At 34.1% G+C, this 25,079-nt stretch overlaps 2 protein-coding genes across 7 annotated transcripts; one reads left to right on the top strand and one right to left on the bottom strand.

Annotated features, from left to right (window-relative positions):
- Window positions 1-156: 156 nt before the first annotated feature.
- LOC114418495 lies at window positions 157-14,292 on the top strand. 2 transcript variants are annotated; one of them, XM_028383864.1, is made up of 14 exons: window positions 157-420; window positions 1,591-4,654; window positions 4,904-5,158; window positions 6,799-7,509; window positions 7,682-8,497; window positions 9,348-10,013; window positions 10,511-11,296; window positions 11,899-12,114; window positions 12,255-12,335; window positions 12,419-12,505; window positions 12,607-12,913; window positions 12,993-13,212; window positions 13,435-13,550; window positions 13,954-14,292. In XM_028383864.1, the coding sequence occupies exons 2-12, from the start codon at window positions 1,634-1,636 to the stop codon at window positions 13,172-13,174; spliced, it is 7,128 nt and encodes a 2,375-aa protein (XP_028239665.1). In that variant the 5' UTR covers window positions 157-420; window positions 1,591-1,633; the 3' UTR covers window positions 13,175-13,212; window positions 13,435-13,550; window positions 13,954-14,292. The 2 variants fall into 2 exon arrangements, with proteins under 2 accessions (XP_028239665.1, XP_028239666.1); XM_028383865.1 differs by having other exon boundaries at window positions 12,422-12,505.
- Window positions 14,293-20,558: 6,266 nt separating this feature from the next.
- Window positions 20,559-23,992, bottom strand: LOC114418496. Of its 5 annotated transcripts, none has more exons than XM_028383869.1 (3): window positions 23,717-23,992; window positions 23,474-23,538; window positions 20,559-22,500 (listed from the first exon to the last, which is right to left on the bottom strand). In XM_028383869.1, the coding sequence occupies exon 3, from the start codon at window positions 22,444-22,446 to the stop codon at window positions 20,749-20,751; it is 1,698 nt and encodes a 565-aa protein (XP_028239670.1). In that variant the 5' UTR covers window positions 22,447-22,500; window positions 23,474-23,538; window positions 23,717-23,992; the 3' UTR covers window positions 20,559-20,748. The 5 variants fall into 5 exon arrangements, with proteins under 5 accessions (XP_028239670.1, XP_028239669.1, XP_028239668.1 ...); XM_028383868.1 differs by having other exon boundaries at window positions 23,463-23,538; XM_028383867.1 differs by having other exon boundaries at window positions 23,682-23,992.
- Window positions 23,993-25,079: the final 1,087 nt, after the last annotated feature.

Consider the following 25,079-nt stretch of genomic DNA (forward strand, 5'->3'; position numbering starts at 1 on the left):
CACAAATACATTATGAAAGACTAGGAAAAGATGGTACCACCCTAAACATATTATGAGTAACCGAATTTGTTTGTCTCTTTAAGAAAATTAAGTCATAAGACTAAGGTTTCATTTATATATATATAAAAGTACAACAGAGATCTAGTAACGTGATTTTTTTTCTCCTTATAGGGAGTATTTGGTATTTTTCAAAGCAAGGATTGGTTTTACTCTGATTAGTCATCACCTAATTTGTGTTACAAATCTCAGTGCGTCAACAATGGTTTTGGCAACTTCATTTTCAAAGTGATATGAATGCTTTGAAGTGATTGGAGCGAAGGGAGGATTCTGTAGGCTTTTCTTTCTCACCGTTTTCATCAAAGCTTCTTTCTTTCTCTCTTTTGCATTCTTCAGAGTTTCTGGTGCCTTCATACTGGTCAGGTAAGCACTAACGGCAATTTGATCATTCCTATTTGAACTTGAGGTTTTTTGCGATGCTGCTGCAGCTCATCTTGTATTACTCCTCTAAAAGAAAAAAAAAATATTAGACACAACGCATGTTTAATTTGTAAAACTAATGTTTAATTTGCTGTTACTAGAATTTCGGGATCCAATTTTTGAATTCATCAATTTTGAAATTTGACGAAAAGAGTATACAGTTAATTAACATTAGCTTTACAAAATTAGTTAACAAGGCTAGCTCGCTTTCTTTTCTCTTGCTTGGATTTCAATTTTCCTTGGTTGAATATATGATTATGCTTATCTGGCTGGTTGCATGGACATGATTTTTATGTATAAACCCCAACTCTGTTTTGTTCATTGGAATTGAAGCTTGACCTGTTCTGCTTTGGTTTGATGGGTTTGCTATTCATTGACTTCATAAGTCCATAAGTCAAGATAGTTTTATTTATTTTTTTGACACTGGTGTCGTGGTGTGTTAAATCCTATCTGTAAAGATAGTTTTGTGGGGACCTCCTTGCGCAGTGGACTTATTAAGTGGATAAGAATGAGTGGTTCTTTAAATTTGTGTCTATCACTGTAACTTTTATTATTGTGTTACCTATCACCTTTTGTCATGGCTATTACCACCTGTCTTGATGATTACTGTCATTACGATCTTCAATTATAAATTTTATTGTACTAAATTAATTAGATTTTAACTTTAACTAATATTTTTTATAAGCTAAGAAATCCAGTTAATTGAAAGAAAACTAGCTTAAGCACAAGGTATGTAAAAGCAAACAACATTACATGCAATGCTCTCTATACAGATTGACAAGATACATGTCACTCACCCCTAGTTCATTAAACATTGTTGTCCTATAACTACACTTTGCCCTGCATAAAATGTTAATTGTTACTCCCTAACATATTTCAATTATTATGTTATTTTTCTTTAAGATTGTTATTGTACCAAAATAAAATAAAATAGATCTAATAATGCTCATTTCAAACACAACACCAAAACTAATATTCAATATAAACATAGATGAAACACCACCACCATTGTTCATCATCAAACCGCACCACCGACCAACATTGAATTAATTTATTGGAAACAAAAATGTGTTTAAACATTCTGACATTTGATTACTTGTTATTGACGTACAGGGGAAGATGTAGTTGATAGCAGGAGGGAAATCAATAATTAAGCATGCAGTTTGTTGGAATTTTTGTTCAAGTGTTGCCACATCTAAAATCGGTGTGTCTACATCTAAAGTCGGGGTTGGGATATCTAAAGCTGCTACCATATGAACTTTGGCGTTATGAAAGCATAGTTAAAGAATTAGACAGAGGTTTTAATAATCTGCAGAGAGAGAGAAAAAGGATTGGACATAAAGTAAAAGAGGAAGAAAATCGATATGGGAGAGCTATTGACGATGATGTTATTAAATGGTTACAAGAGGCAGATGAGATCATTTCTGAGTATGACGATTTCAGGCTAGATGAAGACAGTCCATATGCTGTGTTTTGCGATGGTTACCTTCCTAAACCATCGATAAGGTTTCGTCTAAGCAGAATAGCAGTTGATCTTGCAAGAAGAGGTAATGTACTGCTGCAGAGCGCAAAGCCTGATTGGTTGGGCCGATCTTCGACTGATGCTGATTTCCAAAGCTTTGCATCAAGAAATCAAACCAAGAAGCGTATTGTGGATGCATTGGCAGACTCGAATGTTGGAGTGATTGGAGTTTATGGGTGGAGTGGTGTGGGCAAGACTAGTTTAATCAAAGAAGTTGCCAAGGAAGTAAAAGGCAAAATGTTTGATGTGGTGATTATGGTGAACGTAAGTTTTCCTGAAATACGAAATATTCAAGGACAAATTGCTGACAGGTTGGGGATGATCTTGGAAGAGGAATCTGAGAGTGGAAGAGCAGCCCGCATACGGGAGAGATTGAAAAATCCCAAGGAGAAAACCCTTATAATCCTAGATGATATGGAGGTGAAACTTGACTTCGGCATGCTAGGAATTCCATTTGATAACACTGACGGTAGCCAGATGAATAACAAAAAGAAAAACCCTTTGGCCCACCACAAATATGCAATGAAAACAGAAGAATTTGAAGCTTCCAGTTTGATGAAGATAGAAGAACCTATTGCTAGATACACAGGATGCAAAATTTTGATGATTTCCGACAGTGAACAACTTTTGATCAGTCAGATGGGTGGGAAAGGAATTCAAACTTTTTCTGTGGAAGCATTAACAGATAAGGAAGCAAAGAAGATGTTTATGACCATGGCTGAAATAATACCATTAATGGAAAAGAAAGCAGAGACGATGTTTAAGACCATGGCTGAAATAATAGCATTAAGAGAAATGGAAGCAGAGACGATGTCTAAGATCATGACTGAGATGATAGGTGATGAAAATTCCAAGTTTGAAAAATTGGCAGCTCAAATTGCCAAGAGGTGTAAAGGGTTGCCCATGACAATTGTTACAACTGCAAAGGCATTAAAAAATAAGAGCCTGGTGGTATGGGAGAAAGCATATCTAGACCTTGGAAAGCAAAACTTAACAGCAATGCCAGAGTTTTCTACAAAGTTGAGTTATGATCTTCTAGAAAATGAGGAGCTCAAGCACACTTTCTTAATTTGTGCACGTATGGGTCGCGATGCATTAATTACTGACTTGGTGAGATACTGCATTGGTTTGGGTTTCCTTCAAGGAATTTACACTGTAAGGGAAGCTAGAGATAGAGTATATGCATTGGTTGGAAAGTTGAAAGAATTAAGTTTGTTGTCTGATAGTTTTTCAATTGATCATTTCACCATGCATGATATTATACGTGATGTGGCTTTGTCAATAGCATCCCAGGAAATGCATGCATTTGCACTGACAAAGGGAAGACTAGATGAATGGCCCAAAAAGCGTGAAAGGTACACTGCAATTTCCTTACAGCATTGTGATGTGACTGACATTATGAAGAAGTTTCCTGAAAGCATAGACTGTTGTAGACTTAGAATCTTCCATCTTGACAACATGAATCCACGTCTGGAAATACCGGACAACTTTTTTAATGGAATGAAAGAACTCCGGGTGTTGATATTGATTGGCATTCATCTATTATCCTTACCTTCGTCAATTAAATGCTTAAAAGAACTCAGAATGTTTTGTTTGGAGCGATGCAAACTAGCTGAGAATTTATCTATTATAGGAGAGTTGGAGGAATTAAGAGTTCTTAGTTTATCAGGATCTGATATTGAATGTTTGCCTATTGAATTGAGGAAGTTAGCTAAGCTACAAATTTTTGACATAAGTAATTGTTTTGAACTTAAAAAGATTCCTGCTGATGTATTGTCAAGTTTAACTAGTTTGGAAGAGTTGTATGTGGGGAAAAGCCCGATTCAGTGGAAGGATGAAGAAGGACAAGGAAACCAAAATGGAGATGTCAGTCTTTCTGAACTGAGGCAATTGAATCAGTTAACGGCACTAGACATACAGATCCCAAAAATGACCCATTTTCATAAGAACTTGTTCTTTGACCAGTTGAATAGTTACAAGATCATCATTAGAGATTTCAATGCATATCCAGCGTGGGATTTCAAGATGTTAGAGATGTGTGAAGCATCAAGATATTTGGCACTTCAGTTAGAAAACGGCTTTGACATTCGTAATCGAATGGAGATCAAATTACTATTCAAAAGAGTTGAAAGTTTGTTGTTGGGACAACTAAATGATGTCAAAGATATTTTCAATGAACTGAATTATGAAGGATTTCCCTATCTGAAATATTTGTCCATTCTAAGTAACTCAAAAGTTAAGTCCATCATCAATTCAGAGAACCCAACATATCCTGAGAAAGCATTTCCCAAATTAGAGTCATTGTTTCTCTATGATGTCAGCAACATGGAACATATATGCCACGGTCAACTTACAAATGATTCGTTCCGCAAACTAAAAATCATCAGGCTCAAGATCTGTGGTCAATTAAAGAATGTCTTCTTCTCTTCTATGCTCAAACATCTTTCTGCCCTTGAAACAATTGAAGTTTCTGAGTGTAACTCTTTGAAGGACATTGTTACCTTGGAAAGCAATAAAGATCATATTAAGTTTCCTGAATTGCGCTCTTTGACGCTACAATCTTTGTCTGAATTTGTTGGATTCTACACCCTTGATGCATCAATGCAACAACAAGTGCCTAACTGGAAGCCGGGTGATCAACTCTTTGATGAAGAGGTGTGCTCAAAATTGTCACGTTGATTTGATTATATTTTGAACTTTCATATATTTGATTTGATAATATGTTAAAATCAAGAAGAAAGTGATTGCTAGTAACTTCAAAAATAAAACCTGTTGGTTGCCTATTATTTCTTCTCTATCTAACCATTTTTTTCTTTTCCCTATACCGTATATTAAGTTGAGAAATTCAAAATAAATTCTATAATTTTGTAGACACTATTTAAATATATTTATCGTACGTTGCAGGTTGTAGTTTTCAAATTAGAGAGGATGGAGCTGTCTTCGATCAAAATCCGAAAAATATGGAATGACCATCCTTTAACAAGACTTTACTTTCAAAATTTGATACACTTGGATGTCAATGATTGTTGGAATTTGCGATACCTACTGTCACTTTCGATGTCCAAAGGTCTGATGAATCTTCAAAGCCTTTTCGTAAGTGAATGTGGGATGATGGAGAGCATATTTATGGAAACCGAAGGTAGTGTGATTGAAATTGAGGTATGTCGGTGGAACTATAGCATATTTCAGATCTTTAATATACCTTCATTTTAATATGTAGATGCTACACACATTATCTTAGATATTAGATAATTTAAAGTCTGTGTGTTTGTGATGAAAACCTTAAACAAAAAAACCTATATGTGATATGAAATTATTTATGTCCTATATGTTTATGTTCAAATTCTATGACAGTATTGCGGACTTTCAAATACCCGGTCATAGGGGACACAATATTGTTATATCAAAAATCTTTTGATTACTTGCACCTCTAAATTCCAACAATCAATATTATATTGCTTTTCTTATGCCATTCTTAACCAGTAGGTCATTTGTATACACCATTATGTGATTTTCCCTTGAGGTATGTTTTATAGGATGAGCAAGCTCCTTGATCCCTTCCCTTATATTTTTCTAACCAAAACGATAATAACATTAATCGTGAACTTGATCATTACTGACTGGTTTTGTTTGTCATAATTCACAAGAAAATAACTGACTATTGTTGAGACAAATTCCCTCGAGGAACTGAATGTTTTAATGATTGCTTTAAGTTTTCTAATTAAAACAAAACATATTTAGAAACTTGCTGGTTATTTTATTTACTTGGTGTGAAGAGAGCTGGGGAAGGATACTCAGGTGAGTACTGCTTCTGAAGTTTTGGGAACAAAATAGGTGATGTTGTGAGTGTCTGTCTAACAAAGGTTCTGCTAAGAGAACTAGGAGGGACAGTCATGTGACTGTGGCTTCTTAGATTCTAGGGGATACAATAGGTAGTTGTGTGTGCCCAGTAGAAGGTGCTAGTGAGGGTGAAGCCTAGAGAGACTTGTTGAAATAATACTTGGGTTGCATAGGCTTAGAGAATACTAAGTTATAAGAACTTGTGGAGGCTTTAGGGAAGAAAAAATATCACAAGATGCTTGGTCTTAATGAAAAATCTATAGTTGTAGGAATTGGACGTAACTCGTGTTGAGTGAATCAGTATAAATTTTTTTATATTGTTTCCTTTTCTATTGCTTCTCATATATTGTTGTTGCGCACTTAAAATCTATTTTTTACAAAAGCCTATTTTTCATAAGCTTAAACTTGATCCTTGATCAATGGGTTTTATAAAACTATTTTATCATCCAAGGAGCAACTCCTACTATGTGCCATCAAATGAAAATAAGAAAATGTGTACAAAAAATTTTGTATCATTAGTGAGTAGGTTCTAAAGCAGTAATAAACAAGTTTATTTGATGATTTGTCACAAAACTATCAGTTCATCCAAGTACCTCTAAGGAAACATGTTACTCCTATAAATCTATCTTCTGGATCTCTTAGCAAAAAAGCTAGAAAAGCAAATTCAGAAGCTAGTGTACTTGGGTAAAAAAAAATGGCCAGATCAGTAGTAAATAGTTACTATTCAACTCCCCTTTTAGTGACCGATTGATTCACTTCAACTATACTATATAATGATTAGCTACCTAAACCACAAAATAAAATGTGTTGTATAATGCAAGTTATATATATATATATATATATATATATATATATATATATATGTATATATATATATATTCTCTTTCTTCATTGATTTGTTTTTGTCTTCTCTAATATAGCCGTTAGTTTAATTAAATTTGTGGCAATTGTGAACCAAGGGCGGAAGCATCTTTCCAAATTTGAAGAATATCAACTTGACAAGCATGAAGAGATTAACACAGATATGGCCTCCCAAAATTCCTTTGCATTCCTTTGGCAAACTGCATGAATTGATCATTGACAGGTGTAATAAACTTGAAAATGTTTTTCCTTCTTATATGGTCGGAAGTTTTCTTAGTCTATGCGACTTGAAGGTTACTAATTGCAAGTCAATGGAAAAGATATTTGACCTCAAAAGTGTTGGAAAACGTCGTGCTTGGAATATGATCACCAGTTTGCAAAATGTTCATGTAAAAGCACTGCCAAAATTGGAGCATGTATGGAATGAAGACCCAGGAGGGATTCTTAGATTCACATATTTGAAAAAGATATGGGTTCAAGAATGTCTCAAATTAAAACATATATTTCCAGTTTCTATAGCCATGAATCTTAAAAATCTTGAATACCTTGAAGTCTGGAATTGTGCTCAGTTGAAGGAAATTGTTTTCAGAGGGGAAACAATCAAAGAGAGTAGCGTTCTGTTTGAGTTTCCAAAACTAACCACAGCCAGATTCTCGAAACTGCCAAACCTTGAGAGTTTCTTTGGGGGAGCACATGAATTACGTTGTTCAACACTGTATAACTTATCCGTGGAACATTGTCACAAGCTCTGGCTTTTCAGAACAGAAATTGCAAATCCAGAAGAAAAGTCAGTCTTTTTGCCTGAAGAGGTACTAATCAACCTTTTATCTCCCATGCATTCTTTTTAATTCATAGAGATAGAATGAGAATCATAACAGCAGAAAACAAAACAAACTACTCAATTACATGGAAAATGTATTTTCATCTATTGATATCTTTTACATTAACTTACCTTTGTTTATTTCAACCATCATTGCTTAGGTAATTCGCAACATGAAGTCCATGCAAATAGAGCCACGTGATGCAAATTCCTTAAAGAGATATAGAATGCACAAATTAGAAGAGTGTCAATTATCTGGAATAAGGGATACTGAGATTCTATATTTTTTACTCCATAGAAATCCTAATCTGAAAAGCCTGTTGTTGAGTAATTGTTTCTTTGAGCAGTTAGTGACTTCGAGAAGCCTTGTTAATGACAATTTGGGGGTTGTTCCAATGCTTAAAAGCTTGAAATTAATGAACTTAGCTTCACTTAAGACGATAGGTTTTGAAGAATACACAGTGCTATTTCGAATGTTAGAATGCTTGATTTTAAAGCACTGTCCATGTCTGAATAGCATAGCGTCTTCCTCAGTATCTTTCACTTACTTGACAAATCTGGAAGTGAGTAATTGTAATAAATTAAGCTATTTATTGACACCACCAACTGCAAAAAGCTTGGTTCAGCTCACCACCATGAAGGTAATTCAATGTGAATCGATGAAGACCATTGTGTTTGAGTCAGAGCAAGAAAAGACAGAACTTAATATTATTTTCAGACAATTGAAGGAAATAGAGCTCGAGGCTCTGCATGAACTCAAATGTTTCTGTGGATCCTATTGTTGTGCCATTGAGTTTCCGTCCTTGGAAAAAGTTGTTGTGAGTGCATGTAGCAAGATGGAAGGGTTCACATTCTCTGAACAAGTCAACAAGACACCAAATTTACGACAAATATGTGTTAGACGTGGAAAGGAGGAAGAAAGATTATATTGGGTACGTGATTTAAATGCTACGATACGATCTTTGTACAAGATTCGGGTAAGTATCTATTAACGATGATATTTGACTTGCACATTATTTTCCTTCAAGTTATTTGTTGTATGACGTCTGTCAAAGGTACATACCTAATAAGGAATAAATAAATAATTAAAAGTTACGGTGGAATGGAATTGAATTAGAAATTACAGTGAAGAGTGTTTGTAAATATGTTTTTCATAAAAAAATTCAGTTGCCAATTTTAATTCCTTTTTTATGAGTTTAACTTTTACTTACTGTCAATGTAAAATTAAATTTGTTTAATTACTATTAACCAATCAAAAATGATGATAGAAATAACTTTCAGGCCATTTCGATTTCAACATCTCACCTTTTACCTTTTATGCATCTTAAATGGGTCTCATCATTTCATATATCTTATTTTCATTTCACCAATTCTTCAATAAGAGACTTCAACCCAACATTTATTTATATTTAAAGTAAACAAAATTATTGTATATGACAATTTATGATAGAATAATAATGTTAATCATTTATAATGTTATGCATAGTTATTTCTTTTTTTATATATATTTTTTCATACATTAGACCTCCATTTATCTTTCAATTCTTTTTTTTTACTTTCTCTTTTTATCTGTGTTATGTCACATTACTTACCATATCATTTTCTTCTTCATTTTTGTTTATGTTTTTCACAAGATATACAAATGTATATACCAATCACTTTTTTGAGATTTGTCTCACAATATTAATTAAAAAGCAATTATTTCATAAAATAAATTATTTTGCGATTTTTTTCACTCTAGAGACGCCAAACATAAAAGCATTATGATGAAGTATGAACAGGAATTTTGGATATTTCAGATAATGAACTTATTTACAATATTTACAGGCTCTTGATCCAGACATGGCAGCTTCCAATCCTTACATGGCACTAAAGATCCATCAATTGAAGACTTTGAAGCTGGTGAATTGTATTGAATCTAATGCTATTCCAACTGTTGTTTTTTCAAGTTTAAAGAACTTGGAAGAATTAGAAGTAAGCAGCACGAATGTAGAGGTAATATTTGGTATAATGGAGGCAGATATGAAGGGATATACCTTACGGTTGAAGAAAATGACTTTGGATAATCTGCCAAATTTGATACAAGTATGGGATAAGGATCGCGAAGGAATTCTCAGCTTTCAAAATCTGCAGGAAGTGCTTGTTGCTAATTGTGAAAAACTGAAAACTGTGTTTCCTACAGAGCTGGCTAAAAGAATTGTGAAGCTCGAGAAACTTGAAATAAGGCACTGTGAAGTGCTTCAAGAAATTGTTGAAGAGGCGAATGCAATTACAGAAGAACCAACAGAATTTTCATTTCCTCATTTAACCTCACTGAATCTGCATATGTTGCCACAACTCAGTTGCTTTTATCCTGGAAGATTTACGCTGGAATGCCCAGCCTTAAATCATTTAGAGGTGTTGTCTTGTGATAACTTGGAGAAATTTCAAAACCAACAAGAGGCACAATGTTCTACTTCAGTTACTAAGCTACCCCTTTTCTCCGAAGGAAAGGTTTGTAAAGAAATCTAACTTTTTTCATTTTTTTTATTTGGCTAAAATATGTTTTCAGTCACTAATAAATGTTCAATTTTTTTTTATTTCCTGATCATTTATTTGTTCATTGAGTATCTAATAAAGAACAATTTTGTTTTGGATCCTTATACTTTTTTTAGTCTCTAATTAATTAGTGAATTTTGTATTTATTCTTTAATAAAAATAAATAAAATTTACTTGTTATTAGTCTTTTTTTAATGAACTAATAACAAATGAAAAAAAATTATTATAAAACAAATACAAAATTCGTAATTTGTCAGGAATTTAAAAAGATATCAAAAATCAAAAATATTTTTTTTGTTTTATCAGGGAGAAAAAAACAAAAAAATTATTAAGAAAAAAATATAAAATTTGAATATTTATTAAAGATCTAAAATATATTTTAACCTTTTTATTTCTTCTTTTTATTTCCTATTTGTCACCCCTTGGTTGCCCTTTTGTTCTTCCCTGTCTAGACTATTTTCATTCTGGAGTCATTGAAGCTCTATTGGGAAATTGCAAGGATGCTATGCAACAAAAAATTTCTGAAGGACATGCTTCATAAATTAGTTGAACTTGAGCTGGATTTTAATGATGTCAGAGAGGTACCAAATTTCGTGGTTGAGTTTGCTGCATTACTTGAGAGGACATCAAATTTAGAGTATCTTCAAATAAGCCGATGCAGAGTTCTTGAGGAGTTATTCCCCTCTCAACCTGAACAAGGTGACACCAAAACGCTTGGACACTTGACAACCTCATCCCTTGTCCGTCTGCAGAAATTATGTGTTTCCTCGTGTGGTCATTTGACAACTTTGGTACATTTACCAATGTCATTCTCCAATCTAAAACATTTGTCTGTAAAAGATTGCCATGGATTGAAGTGCTTATTTACATCCACAACTGCAAAAAAGTTAGTACACCTTGAAGAGATGTACATAATGCGATGCAAATCCGTGGAAGAAATATTGGCAAAAGAATTAGAAGACACTACTACTTCAGAGGCGATACAATTTGAGCGACTCAACACGATAATTCTAGATTCTTTATCAAGCCTGTCATGTTTCTATTCAGGCAATGAAATTCTGTTATTATCATCTCTGATAAAAGTGCTCATATGGGAATGCCCCAACATGAAGATTTTCTCCCAAGGAGACATAGAAGCGGAATCATTTATGGGAATTCAAGTCTCGTTGGATCCAAATGAAGATTTGTTCTTCCACCAAGATCTTAACAACACTGTGAAGCGGAGGTTCCAACAAAATGTAAGAACTTTATTTGAATTAATCAATCGATTTTACTTCGATTATTGCATGAATGTAATGTTTTTAACCATTAATTTTAAATATACTAGAGATTTTGTGTAAACATTAATTTTAACACCAAATATTAATTCATGACTTTCGTTAAATATAGACTTCCAAATTTAATAGTAAAAACAAATTCATTCATAAGTTTTTTTCAAAGAAATTCATAGAAGTTACTTAATATCCACATTAATTTTATATAATTTTAATATATTTTTCTCAAATGATAAGTACTGGTCATACATAACTATGTAATAGACCCAGTTTTTATGAAATCAAAGATGAATGACAATCAGGACTTGCAACTTAGATTCAACTCTAATCCATTTTATTACATGGTATAGTGTTTCCTTTCAATTTAAAGATACGGATACAATATGTTTTTTATTCTTAATAAATATTTGAATTTCATATTTGTTTCCTTATAAAACAAATTGCGTTGAGCATTGAGTTTCTAATAAAAAACAATTTTGGTTTTAATTTTTGGTATTTTTTTTTAATTCATAATAAATTAACAAATTTTATATTTTGTCCGTAATAAACTTATACATTATCTATAGGAGTTGTTTGAAGCCTTGGACAACGAGAGTATTTCTGATAATCTTGAGCTAAAAGTGGACTGGCATGGTAAAGTTGGTCTGGAAAACAAATGGTTGGACAATTTGATGACTTTGAAGCCGGACAATTGTACTCTACCAAATGCAATTCCATCTGCTACTCTTCCTCATTCAGAGACAACAGAAGAATTTGAAGTGCAGAATAGCATCAAAGTCAAGGTAAATTTTTATATGGATGACACTGAAATTATGGAAACAACATCCCTGTTGAAGAAATTGACTTTATATGAGCTATCAAATCTAACACGAGTGTGGGGAAAGAATAGTAAAGGAGTTCTCATCTTTCATGTGTCTAACAGGAAGAAGGCACAGCAGCAAATGTAACACAAAAGTTTGTGTTTCCTCGTTTAGAGAATTGGAATATCCATGACTTGCCACAGGTCACTTACTTTTACCCTCGAATGTATATGCTCTAAAATGCCCCCACCTTAAATAATTATCATTGTTGGATTGTGATGAGCAGCAGTTATTTCCAAGTGCACATCTCATGAATAAGGATGAAGGTACCAGTACTTCAATTAATAGTCATCCTCTTATCTTAAGTCTAAAGGTAAGCACCATAGAATCTGGACTCCCAATCTTTTTTTATTTTGTTGGTTGTGTCTAATTCACAGTCCTTTGTATTCGAATTGTTTAACCTTCAATTTTTAGGTTATTTCTAACCCGAAGGAATTGAGACTAGATTGGAAACACAATCCAGCGTTATTATTCGAGAAGCTCCATGAGTTAGATGTTTTCAATTTTCCTCATTTGACAAACTTAGTATATTCAACTTCTAGATTGTCTTTCTCTCGTCTGAAAAAGGTGTCTACATTCAACTGTCCCCACATGCAACATTTATTTACATATTCAGAAGCCAAAAAGTTAATGAACATTGAGGAGATTACCAACAAGGAATGTGAATCAGTGACAGAAATAATTGCTAAAGATGGAGACGAAAATGAACACAAAGGAGAAGGTGATAATAATAAATATGAAAATGACTTGAGATTTTGACTCTTGACTCCTAACCAAAATTTTAAAGCTTTTTTACACAGGGAGTTCCACTTTGAATTCCCCATCCTTGAAAGAAGTGGGGTTCACCAAATGCTACAGCACGAAACTTTTCCATCTTGGTGACAAAGTGCGAACAATATTGAAGGTGACAATAGATGGAGTCGATTGGGAAGGTGATATAAATTCTGCGCCCATGCAACAGTTTGAGGAGGAGGCAGCCTGAGTTAGTTTAATTTGGTGACAATTCCCCTCGACTTGTATGTAAGTACATACATTGATAATTATTTCTCATGGACATGCAATTAATATATGCTGATCAACTGCTACTAACTGAGTGAGAGAAGGCATTAAATATCTAATAACGTTTCTTTGTTTCTGTCTTCTACATAATTGAAAAGTTTTGTATGTTAAATTAATATATATTTTACCCCAATATGTTTTGGTCATCTCTAATCACCTCACTTTTGTTATAACTTGTTCCAGGAAATTGTTGTCTGGTGAGAGAAGCTTATTGTTGTTGCGTTCGCTCATGGTACCCTTGAAAACTAGTTTTCTTCTTCTTACACAGCAACAGAGCAGAAGACATGGAATGCTAGCAAGTTTGTTTTCTTTCTTGCATTTATATTTTTCTATCTTATGAAAGCATGAATATGAACATAATAAACAATAACATATATAGTTAATTGTGAGAAATTGAGGGGAAAAAAGTTCAGATATGTTAATGGATTTAAGTTAATCAAGCATGGGTAGAATCATTATTTTCAGAACTATATATAATGAATCTAGACAAAAATAAAAACCAATTAAATGTCAATATTTGATACTATCAAGATTTCTCAAGCCTTGCACGATATGGTTTAAACATTGTGAATCTTTTACTTATCAAAGTTGAGGTTCCAGTTGCTGTACTCATGAACGATTCGATTTATTTTCCTAAAAGTTTGAATTTGTTTTACTTTCAGCTACTATCTATAATAAATTTTTCTTTTAAATAATTTTAAGGTTGGGGGAATCAGTGGACTCGAAGAAGGCAATGACAGCATTCATGACAATAACTATCGACAAATCGAGGGATTTTCTTCTGTTAAAGTGTGGTGTTCATGAATAAAGTTTCCGTATGAACCTATAGGAAACGCTAATGGTTCGTATTGTATATAAGGGTGTTTTATGAATAAAGTGGTCCTGTATTTATACAGGAGTAGAGGTGTGTGTTGCTTTCAAACTTTAAGAACAGTATTTCATATATTTGACCTATATTGTTCCAAGAGGTTGCGTTGCTTTAAATTAAGTTGTTCAAGGGTTTTCTATGAATAAATTTGACATGAGTGTATTTCTAGAGAAGGACTCTACATGGAGAAAGTTGGCAACTTGGCCTTCATCTCTAAAAAATATTTTTAGCATGTTGTGTATGTTTTTTAAGTTATAATAAGGTGTTTCATAAATAGTGTTATCATGTATTTCTACGTATGTGTACTATGGTTTTTAAGTTGTAAAAGGAATGTTCTGTGAATAAAGTTCTCCTGTAAATCTACAGGATGTTTGTATGGTTTTTAAATTGTAGAAAGAGTGCTTCATATATAGTCTCCTAAGAATACATATGTTAGTGTAGTGGTTTAGACTCCTTTTTTAGGAGCACTTTTAGCAACCTCAGGCCATTTGATGTTTACTTCTGTTTACAGCTTGTAGACGAGAAAAAAGTAAAATGCAAATGTTCAACTCCTAAAATCGTACCTGTAAATAAATATGTAAAAAATTCTTAAGTAACATTGAAAATATAATATTTTTAGACTAGTCCATACGCAGTTAATACCTTCCTCAAGTTAAAATCCACCTTATTTTGGACGTCTTTTAAGGATGAAGTTGACCCATATATCTACCTGTCATTGCATGTTGTGTTGTTGGGCTTTGATATATAGGGGAAATCTCCAACTGCCGGCTGAAACACCATGCACATTGGCACTGTAATCCCTCTCTTTCCCAAAATCTAGGAATTCACAACATTTGGTAGACAATTTTTCAGAAAGAAAGCAAAATAAAGAATGCCAATATCGGCAGTGCATTAGGATTGAGAACGAAGACAATCAAAAGAAATATATATATGAAAAAGGTTTTTTTTTGTTGATCAATATTTTTATGTTTTATTTATTTATATGTATGCCAGGATAGAGAATGTCACACACACTGGATTGTTTGCAATTGTAATTGCTGCCTGCTTATCAACAAAAATTTCAATTCTATTTTTCTGTTGCATGTCTAAATCACATAAAAAAAATTTAACCATAAAACATGATTTACAATTGTTGATGCTGCTATGAATTCAGCCCCTCCAGTAGACTATTCTACAATCTCTTGCTTCTTTGTGCACCATGAGAAAACTCCTAAGCCTAGGCTGAAACAGTATCCTTGAGGTACTCTTCATGTCATCAATGGATCCAGTTCAATCACTATCAGAAAATCCATAGAACCTGAATTCATGACACCTCTCAAATTTGACACCATAATCAACCGTGCATTTAACATACCTCAATATTCTTTTTGTTGCTCTTAAATACACTTCACTAACACAATGCATAAATAGAGACAAGAGACTTACAGCAAATAGAATGTCTGGCCTTATCTCTGTAAGATACATGAGACATCCAATCAACCTCCTATAATAACATTTATCAACTTTATCAGTGTCATCTTTCTTGCTCAGATTCTCTTTTTAATTCATTGGAGTGCTAACAGATTTGCATTCTTTCATTTGAAATTTCTTCAAAATTTGTTTTGCATATTTTCTTTGATAGATAAACACTTTGTTCTCATTTTGTTTTGTCTCAATTCCTAGGAGATAGGTCATGAGACTGATAACTGCTAAATATGAGTTATTTTGATAATAAAAATATATTGAAAATATCTTTAAAAATATTAATTTAACAGTTATCTTTGGCTTAAATATTAAGATTTGATATTGTTCTTATTTATGGCTTGCAGATATGAAAATGAGAGATTAAAGGAGAAAAAGATCCAAAAAAATATTCAAAATATTAAGAAATCTCAAAAAGATATGATTACAAACAAAACAAATCCAAAAGATATCAAAAATATCAAAAAAGAAAGATTTCTAGCATCAGGTCCAAGTCCACTCCAACAATTATAAAAAGAGGGTCAAGCCAAGGAGGAAAAAAAGAACACAGAACCCCCTTCTCCTAGGGGTTTCATTTACTCCCTCTCTTTCTTTCACCCCCTTCTCATTTGTAAAGTCTTCAATGGCCATGAGTGGCTAAGCCTCTAGTTAGGGCCTGGCAGGCCTAAAAGCCAAACGATGTATGATGTACTCACTATTTATCAATGCAAAGGCGTTTTCTATTCTATTATCTTTTCTGCTTTTATCTTACATTATTCATCTTTATATTCTGTTAGGGGTTAGAAGTTCCGGAGAGGATAACTTCTAAATAAGATTTAAAGAAGGTATGCATGCATTGGTATTAGGGGTTAGACACTCGGGAGATGGTAACTTCTAATAGAACAAAAAGAAAGGATTTCATAAGAAAGTCATTGCTAGGAATAAAATGATTATTTTATGCCCATGCATTCTTGCAAACATCTAGAATTCATACTTCATGCATTTTATTTGTTGAGTCTTTGCAAAGGAATTTGGAAGATAGATAAATAAAATAGGTTTGTCATCGTGAGGAATCAGTGGCAAGTAATTGAACAGATGTGGGTAGAACAGAGTCACCTAAATTGATAAAGAAAAATCATAAACTCATACATCCTAGGCAAACAAGGTAGGTCAGGTCCCAACCTTATCATATTCTGATTTTATTTTATTTTTATCTTCTATTTTTATCTTCTACTTTTCTTATCTTATCTTTTATCCTCTATTTTCTTTATCATATCTTAATTTAAATATTTTATCTTCTCTATCTTCTATTTTTATATTTAAATCTTTTATCCTTTCTTTTAAATCTTTATCTTATCTACTATATTTTCTTATCTTTATTTGAAATTCTTTATCTATTGCTTTTAGATTGGGTTTGCATTAATCTAAGTACAAACAAAATCCATGTGGATTCGACACTCGGACTTTCGAGTACTTTACTACTTGTGACAAATTTGGTACACTTGCCAACGAGTCAACAAGTTTTTGGAGACCAAGATCTTTCATTTCAAAAACTTGCATCATTTCTTGCTTGAACTCCTCAACAAGCCCTGACTCATCTCCAGTCACTAAGAGATCATCAACATAGAGGGAAACTATGAGCAAGTTATTTCCATTGTGTTCCACATAAAGAATGGACTCTAATAAGCTCATTGCAAAGCCTATGCTCAATAGGTAATCATTTATCCTACTTACCACGCCCTTGGTGCTTGTTTTAGGCCATAGAGGGCCTTTTTGAGAAGATAGACTTTATCTTCTTTCCCTTGCTTTACGAATCCTTCTGGCTGCTCTACATATATTTCTTCTTGTAAGGTTCTGTTTAAAAAAGCTAATTTGACATCTAATTGGAAGACTTTCCAACCCTTTTGTGAAGCCACTATTAACACCAATCGAATTGTATCTAATCTGGACACAGGTGCAAAAGTATCAGAATAATCAATACCAAAAGTTTGTACATACCCTTTAACCACAAGTCTCACCTTGTGTTTGTTGACTGAGGAATCTGCATTGAGCTTTGTTCGGAAAATCCATTTAACTCTAATGATTTTTCTATCTTCAGGCCTTTCAACCAGCTCCAATGTTTTTCTTTTGTGTATCATAGACATCTCTTCCTCCATTGCAATTTTCCATTTTGGATCTTTTAGTGCTTCCTTACAGCTAGCAAGTTCATAAATTGCTACATTACATCTTTGATAGATGTCGGACAGCGGCCTTTTTCCTCTGATTAGAAGGTCATCTTCTAATTCATTATGCATAAGCTTTGTTGTTTGCTCTCCGAGATGATTGTCTACACTGTTGAGGAAAGACCCAGCTATTTGTGAGTTGTTCCAATCCCATTTCTGACCTTCATTGAAGTGCACATCTCTAGTGACTGCCATCTTTTTAGTTTGAGGATGATAGACTTTGTAGGCTTTTGAAATTGAACTATAGCCCACAAAGATGCCAGGAATTGCTTTCTTGTCAAGTTTGTCATGCTTAACCTGTGGAACATGAGCAAAAAGAACACAACCAGAAAGGTTAATGAAGGCTTAAACACATACCAATCCTCAAATGGAGTTTTATCATTCAAAGCCTTTGTTGGAAGCCGATTTTGCATGAAAACAGTCGTATTAGCCGCCTCTGCCCAAAATGTTTTAGGCAGCTTCATCTCATGCAACATGCACCTAGCCATCTCCATCACGATTCTGTTTCTCCTTTCACTAACTCAATTTTGCTCTGGAGTGTATGGAGCTGTGAGTTGATGTTCAATGCTAGCTTCTTCATAAAATTGATTAAACTTTGTTGACGTATACTCTTTCCCATTGTCTGATCTTAGAAATTGAATCTTGCAGCCACTTTGGGTTTCTACCATGTTCTTGAACTTCATAAATACTCCAGCCACTTCATGCTAGAATTTTAAGAAAAAAATCCAACACATTCTTGTAAAGTCATCTATGAAAAGAACAAAGTAGAGACTACCTTTTAGTGATGGTGTTCTTTGAGGTCCTGCAACATCAGTATAAATTAGCTGCAACTTTTGAGAGGCTCTCAAAGCTGATTTTGAGAATGACTTTCTGATTTGTTTACCTAATTGACAAGCATTAAAATTTGGTAAATTATCAAAAAATCCTGGTAAGCCTTTTGACATGTTCTTTTTTTTCATATCTAGCATTATTTCAAGATGGCAATGACCCAGTCTCTTGTGCCAGAGTTCTGTGGGACTGACTTGAGTGTAATAGGTTGCATATTCCTCATTTGTTGAATCAAACGAGAAGCTTTTATTTCTCATTTTAACCCTTAGAGCATCCCGACTAGCAATGTCACAAATAAGACAATGTTTATGTTCAAAGAACAATTTAAATCCCTTTTCAAGCAACTGACCTACACTTAGCAAGTTTTGGTCAATTTCATGTACATAAAGAACATTTGAGATAAGTTTTGCACCTAAACTTGTTGAAATCGATATAGTTCCTTTTCTTTTTGCTTGAATATAATCATCGTTCCTAATCTTGATCTTCAAGACATCAATAGGCTTCAAATCCTTGAAAGCAGACTTGTCATATGTCGTGTGATTTGTACAACCGCTATCAATCAACCAACACTCTGAATTACTCGCCATAGAAAAACACATTGCAGCAAAAATGTGATCTTCTTCATCTTGCTCCACAACTTGGACATTGGCTTCAGGTTGTTGAAATTTGCTTTTACAGATTACAACTTCGTGTCCAAGCTGATTGCACTTACTACACTTTGCATCTGGTCTTCTCCAACACTTGAATGGTGGGTGACCCATTTTTCCGCAATGCTGACAAGGTGGGTAATTTTTCCTTTTTCCCTTACCTTTGTTTTGGTTGTTTGCACCATTTTCGTTGCTTGATGGCTGGTTCTTCTTGAAATTTTTCTTTCTACTAGTCCTAGAGTCATCATGATGCTTGGCTTGAAGTGCACCTTCAACCACACAATCTTCTCTCATCAGCCTTCGTTGTTCTTGGGCTTGCAAGGCATGTACCACTTCTGTCAATGTGATCTTAGATAGATTCTTTATGTTTTCCAATGAGACTATAGATGCTTCATACCTCTCTGACACCGTTACCAAAAAAATTTCAACTATTCTGGAATCAGCAAAATCACCACCCAACAGCCTTATCTTGTTGGCAATACCCAACAATTTGTCTGTGTAATCCTTGACTGTCTCAGACTCTTTCATCCTTTGCAACTCAAATTCCCTCATTTTCATCTCTAGCATATTCCTTCTCCAGGTAATCCCAAATTGCTTTTGCTAATTTGAGAGCCATGATTCTTGTGAAGATGGTTTGAAAGACACCAACAAATAGACACGACTTTGCCTTTGCCTTTTTTGTTTTTTCTCCTTATGAATTATGATTTGGTAAGTCTCCATTCTAACTGCCCAGAGATCATAATTTTGCCCAGTAAAGACGGGAAGAATGGCTTGGGAAAAATTTGTTTCAGAATCCATCACAAATCAAAACACATAAGCTCCTTAAGAACCGATACTAATTTGTTGGTTTTTTTATGAGAGAATAAAAGAGAAGCAAAGGGATGATACGTTTGGTAGTGTGATGAGAAAGAAAAATAATAACTTGATTTCATTCATCAACAACAGCACAATAAATAGCCAAAAAATAAAATAGAAAAGTAAGGTATGTTAACATGACTGTAAGAAACATGGGTAACTGAACTGAGTTTCTCCTAAAAACTAAGAAACCAACTTAGTTACTAAGTCCTATTTTATAAACTCAAACAGTACAAATAAAGTATAGTGCGGTTACAAAAGTAAAACTTTAACAAAATGGTTGCATGGAAACGTGCCAGCTAGAGTGTTTATAAAACCAGACAAGAGAGCAATAGGGATAAATCATCTTTAAGTTTGAGACTTTTCTCTTGTTGACCAGAGTTCAAGTGCTAGCAAAATGAGTAGTTGCTAGAAAAAGAGAACAGATTAGAGTAGAGACAGAGTGGATACAGAAAGATAAAATATTATATAATCTAAACATGATTACACAGATTACCAAACATTCTCATTCCACAGTTTACACTCTAAGCTACTTGTTTCATATAGACAATGAAACAACATTGATGAAAACAAAAGTAACAAAGAAAAAGGTTCATGATACAACAAATAGTCATTTGCAACTTCCAATGGTTCCCCTCTACTTTCTGCTGAACAAGCTTCTCAATTTCCCTCTTTCCAACCGCTGAAGTAACTTTTTAGCTCCTACAATGTCCATCTCTGTAAGCTTCTTCAGATACCCGATTGCTCCATAAGAAATCATCAGTTTCTTACATTTCTTACTCGGAGAAAGTGATCCAAGGCAAGAAACTGCATACTTTTTTGCAGTGTTTTGAGGACTTGGATCCAGCAACTGGACCAGATTTGGCACACTTTTATCATCCTTCTTAACCTCTCTCCGATTCTGGGACAGAACCATTAGGCTTGAAATCGCTTGAGCAGCAACCTCTCTAGCAGTATTTGATTTAGCGTCAAGCATCTTTATAAGAAGAGGGATGCACCCAGCTTCACCAACTATTTTCTTCATCTCCATTGAACTGCAAACACGGCAGATGATAGACCCAGAAGCTTGTTGAGCACCCAACGATCCAGACTTCAGCACGTGAACCAAACAGGGAACCAAACCAAGAGAAACTAAAGTTTCCTCGGAAACTGATCCAACCAGATTTTTCAAAGCTCCAACTGCGGATTCTTGGGGAAGTGGACCATCAAGATAAGCCAGAAGACTCCTAACACCACCTTCTGATATAACAGACTTCCTCAGATGCTCATTGCTTGAAGTGAGATTCTGCAAGCATTCTGCTGCATACTCTTTGGAACCTAATAAAATTCCATAATTAAGAAGATTAATCATAACCCTCACAATTCCTTCTTCAGCCAAAGCCTGTCTCACCTCAGGAACAGCTGATACATTTGTCAAAGTACAGGCAGCAGCAGCCTGTGACACAGAATCACCATTTTGACAAAGCTCAATCAATGGCTGAACACCACCGTGTCCAACAATTGCACGCGTTGTTTCTGCTGACATTGACAATCTCTGAAGAGATACAGTAGCCTTCTCTTTACCCACAGCACTACCAGATTCAACAAGCCTTATAAGAGGTGGCAGAACTCCTTCAGAAACTAGCCACTTTTCACAGCTTCCCGACTCCACGAGAGAGCATATAACACTAACTGTCTTCTCCCTTATCCGTGGAGATGTTGCTGTGAGCAATTGAACCAAAGCAGCAACATTGCTCCTACCAAAAATAGCCAAAACATTCTTCTCATCCTCTTTCATAACATCATAGAGTCTGTCTAAGGCTTTGTGCTTTGCTTCCAAGTGACCAATCTGAAGGCGTGCAAGTAGTTCTCTTATATTGTTGTGTGTTGCAATATCTGATTCTGCCATAGAACCTAACACGGTTAATGGCAAACTAGCTTCACCAAGCACCCCCGTCTTGATCAAGAGACCACAATCCTTCAAATTCAAATCCAGTTTCCCAATCAATGCATCAAGATCACTCTGCATCCGAAGCTTTCCCTCGTACTTCTCCTTCACACACAAGTCAGCCAATTCAATGGCTTCTCTAAGTGTCTTTGACACAGCCTGCAATTGCTCCTTGCAAAGAGCATTCCTGGAGAAACAAGGGTGGCTCGACAAGTCCGATAAACGTAATGGAATCTGCTCCAATTTTGAAATGATCATCTTCCACCTACCAGGAAACCCCTTAACCTCCCTTGCATTAGCAAGAGCAACAGGAACAAGTTCCTGTGCATGCAACAACCAGTCTTCTGTGGAACGGGCTTCAAATGCAGCCGCATCTTTATCTTTATTAGCTTGAGTTGCTTCCACCATGATTTCAAACTTCGGTGGAGTGGCCTAGTAGAATTCAATTGATGATCAACAAAGCTGTAGAAGAGAAGAAAACCAAGCTCAAAGAAATGACCAAGATGCCAATTTGTAGAAAAGCAATGATATTAACAGCATAGAAAATTAAAAGGTTGTGGAGCAGTAGCAATCATAAAATCCGTAAATTATAAATTAAGACTCCAATAGAAAATTCTCAGACATTAAAAAGAAATAAAAAAGACTAGACCAACATCAATAACTTCGAGAATCTTATGATCACACACAAAGCTTGTTTGAAAGCATGAGTCAACCATCATCAAAACTGAAGTACCTAAAGATGCCCCACGAGTCTTTTTTTCCCTTACTTTAGCAAGTGATCATTTAATGCCCTTTTGGATATTCAAAACCATATATTAAATTTCGATGTGAATAAGAAAAGACAAGCTAAACCATGGTTGATGAGAATAGCTATTGATGAAAGTGAGGGATTTGGCGTGTAACGGCTAACTATTGAGTCCAATTAAGAAGCCGCCGGGGGATAATATTATACAAATCAAAAGCATTAGGCCAAAGAGACCCACCCCACACATGGTATAAATGTCATACAAAAACCCTCTCAGGGGTAATTTGGTCACTGACACAAAATCTCCTTCAACTTTACTTTTCATCCATGAAAATTCAGGTTGGTAAAGAGAGTATCAAAGTTAAACGTAGGGAGTTTTGTTTGTCATGTTGATTCCAACCCACATCAAGGATTTAAGTTTCTACAAGAGAGGCTCCTCAAAAGCGGAATTCTTAAATGTGTTTTTTCCTTCTTTCTCCTCATAAAGGCTACCGGTTTGAGAAAGGGAAAGGCTTTACTTTGAAGGAAAGACACAAAACAAAAGTCTCCATCTACAAGTTGTATACAACACAATTATATTCAATAAATAACCCCTTATTATTATTTATTGCTATCATAATTACTGTTAAGTATTAACATTGATGAAAATTCAAAATCATAAATGTAAATAGTAATATACCTCAAACCAACCTGAGTTGCTAAATCTTCAAAGACTTGATCCTGTCAAGAGCTATCACTGTTGTTCCCCACTGTTTCTGCAAACCCAAAAGACATAAGAGAAAATATTAAGTTCACAAGCAAAAGGGAAGAAAAAAAAAAACAGAATTTTTCTTTTCTATAGAAAGAGATCAAATTCAAACCAAAGAAGCAACAAAAAGAAAACACTTGAAGAACCAACCTTTAAGAATGAGCAACTAAGACAACAGGACAAACCTTTGTAGCTTAATCTTCAAACTTGACACTCTATCACACACACACATACACACTATAGTGTACTTCAGAAATGGCTATAGAGAGCAACAACTACCCACCAACACTGCAAAATGTAAATGCAATGCTTCCAAACTCATCAATCAAGACACAGCTGGATTTATTTACTTCAAAACCATGCCCTTCATGTTAATTTCTGAGAATCAGAAACGTCTTCTGTGCCATAACTCAGAAACAGACACGACACGCTCAAAATGAAAGTGGTGATCAAGTTTTGAAACAAAACCTGCTCTAAAGTATTTAAAAAAAAAAAGCTTTAACTGCACAAAACGACAAAAGAAGTACAATACAAACAACAACGTTCATCCCCACTGTTCAAAAATCAAATTTTTACCAGCGTGGAAGCCAGTGTCAGCGTTGAGGGAGAAGCGGGAGCTTATGTTTCGTGTGATGAGGCTTAAAGGTCTAGCAGGTTCAATGATCGAACGGTGGAGATTGTAGTTTGGACAGACAAGGTTACCGTTGGGATTTGTTGAAATTTGAAAATGCTAAGGATTTTGTCTTTGCACGTTACCAATGTGATGACGTGGAAACTCTGCCACGTGTGATGTGGGGACAGATGCTAACTTTCAAAGTGACTAGAATCCCACGTGAGAAGTGGACGGATCATGAGGAACTGTGTTCAGTTCAGTTCGCAGTGTTCAGCGTTATGGTTTTTGAATTTGCAAACATTTGACATTGGTTTTGTCGGAAATTTGCGAATATGCCACTGATTAAAAGCTTGGTGAAGCAAAGCATGTGAGGTGTTGGCTGGTAAATAGAAAATAGAATTGTAAATTGTCATATTCCACCTCAAAAGTTTGACGAGCTGTTAAATTGATTTTTTCTTTAAATATATAAAAGAATAACAAATTTGTTCTCTATTAAATTTGTATAAATATTATCATTATGTTGTATTTCCTCAAAATTTATATAAGCAAGAAAGTGATTTTGCAAAGGTAGATTTAATTATAATAAATTTAATTAATTTTATTTTTTTTAACGTTATTTTTATTTTTAGTGATTTTTTTATTTATGATATCAATTTTAATGAAAAAAATTTAATAAATAATCTTATTTTTTTTATTTGAGATTACTAAAATTAAATAATGTCAAGTTTCTTAATCAGTATAAAATTATATATATATATATATATGAGTCTAGAAGGAATAATGTTTAAAAATCAATTTGATAATAAATTATATTTTTTAGGATCAATTTGATATTAAATTAAAAAATTCAAGAATCAATTTATCATTTAATCGTCTACCGGATTAATTTATTGTATCCTTTACACAATTAAAATTAAATTTAAATTATTTATTTT

The sequence above is a fragment of the Glycine soja genome, chromosome 7, assembly GCF_004193775.1.
Source record: "Glycine soja cultivar W05 chromosome 7, ASM419377v2, whole genome shotgun sequence".
NCBI classification, from domain to species: Eukaryota; Viridiplantae; Streptophyta; class Magnoliopsida; order Fabales; family Fabaceae; genus Glycine; species Glycine soja.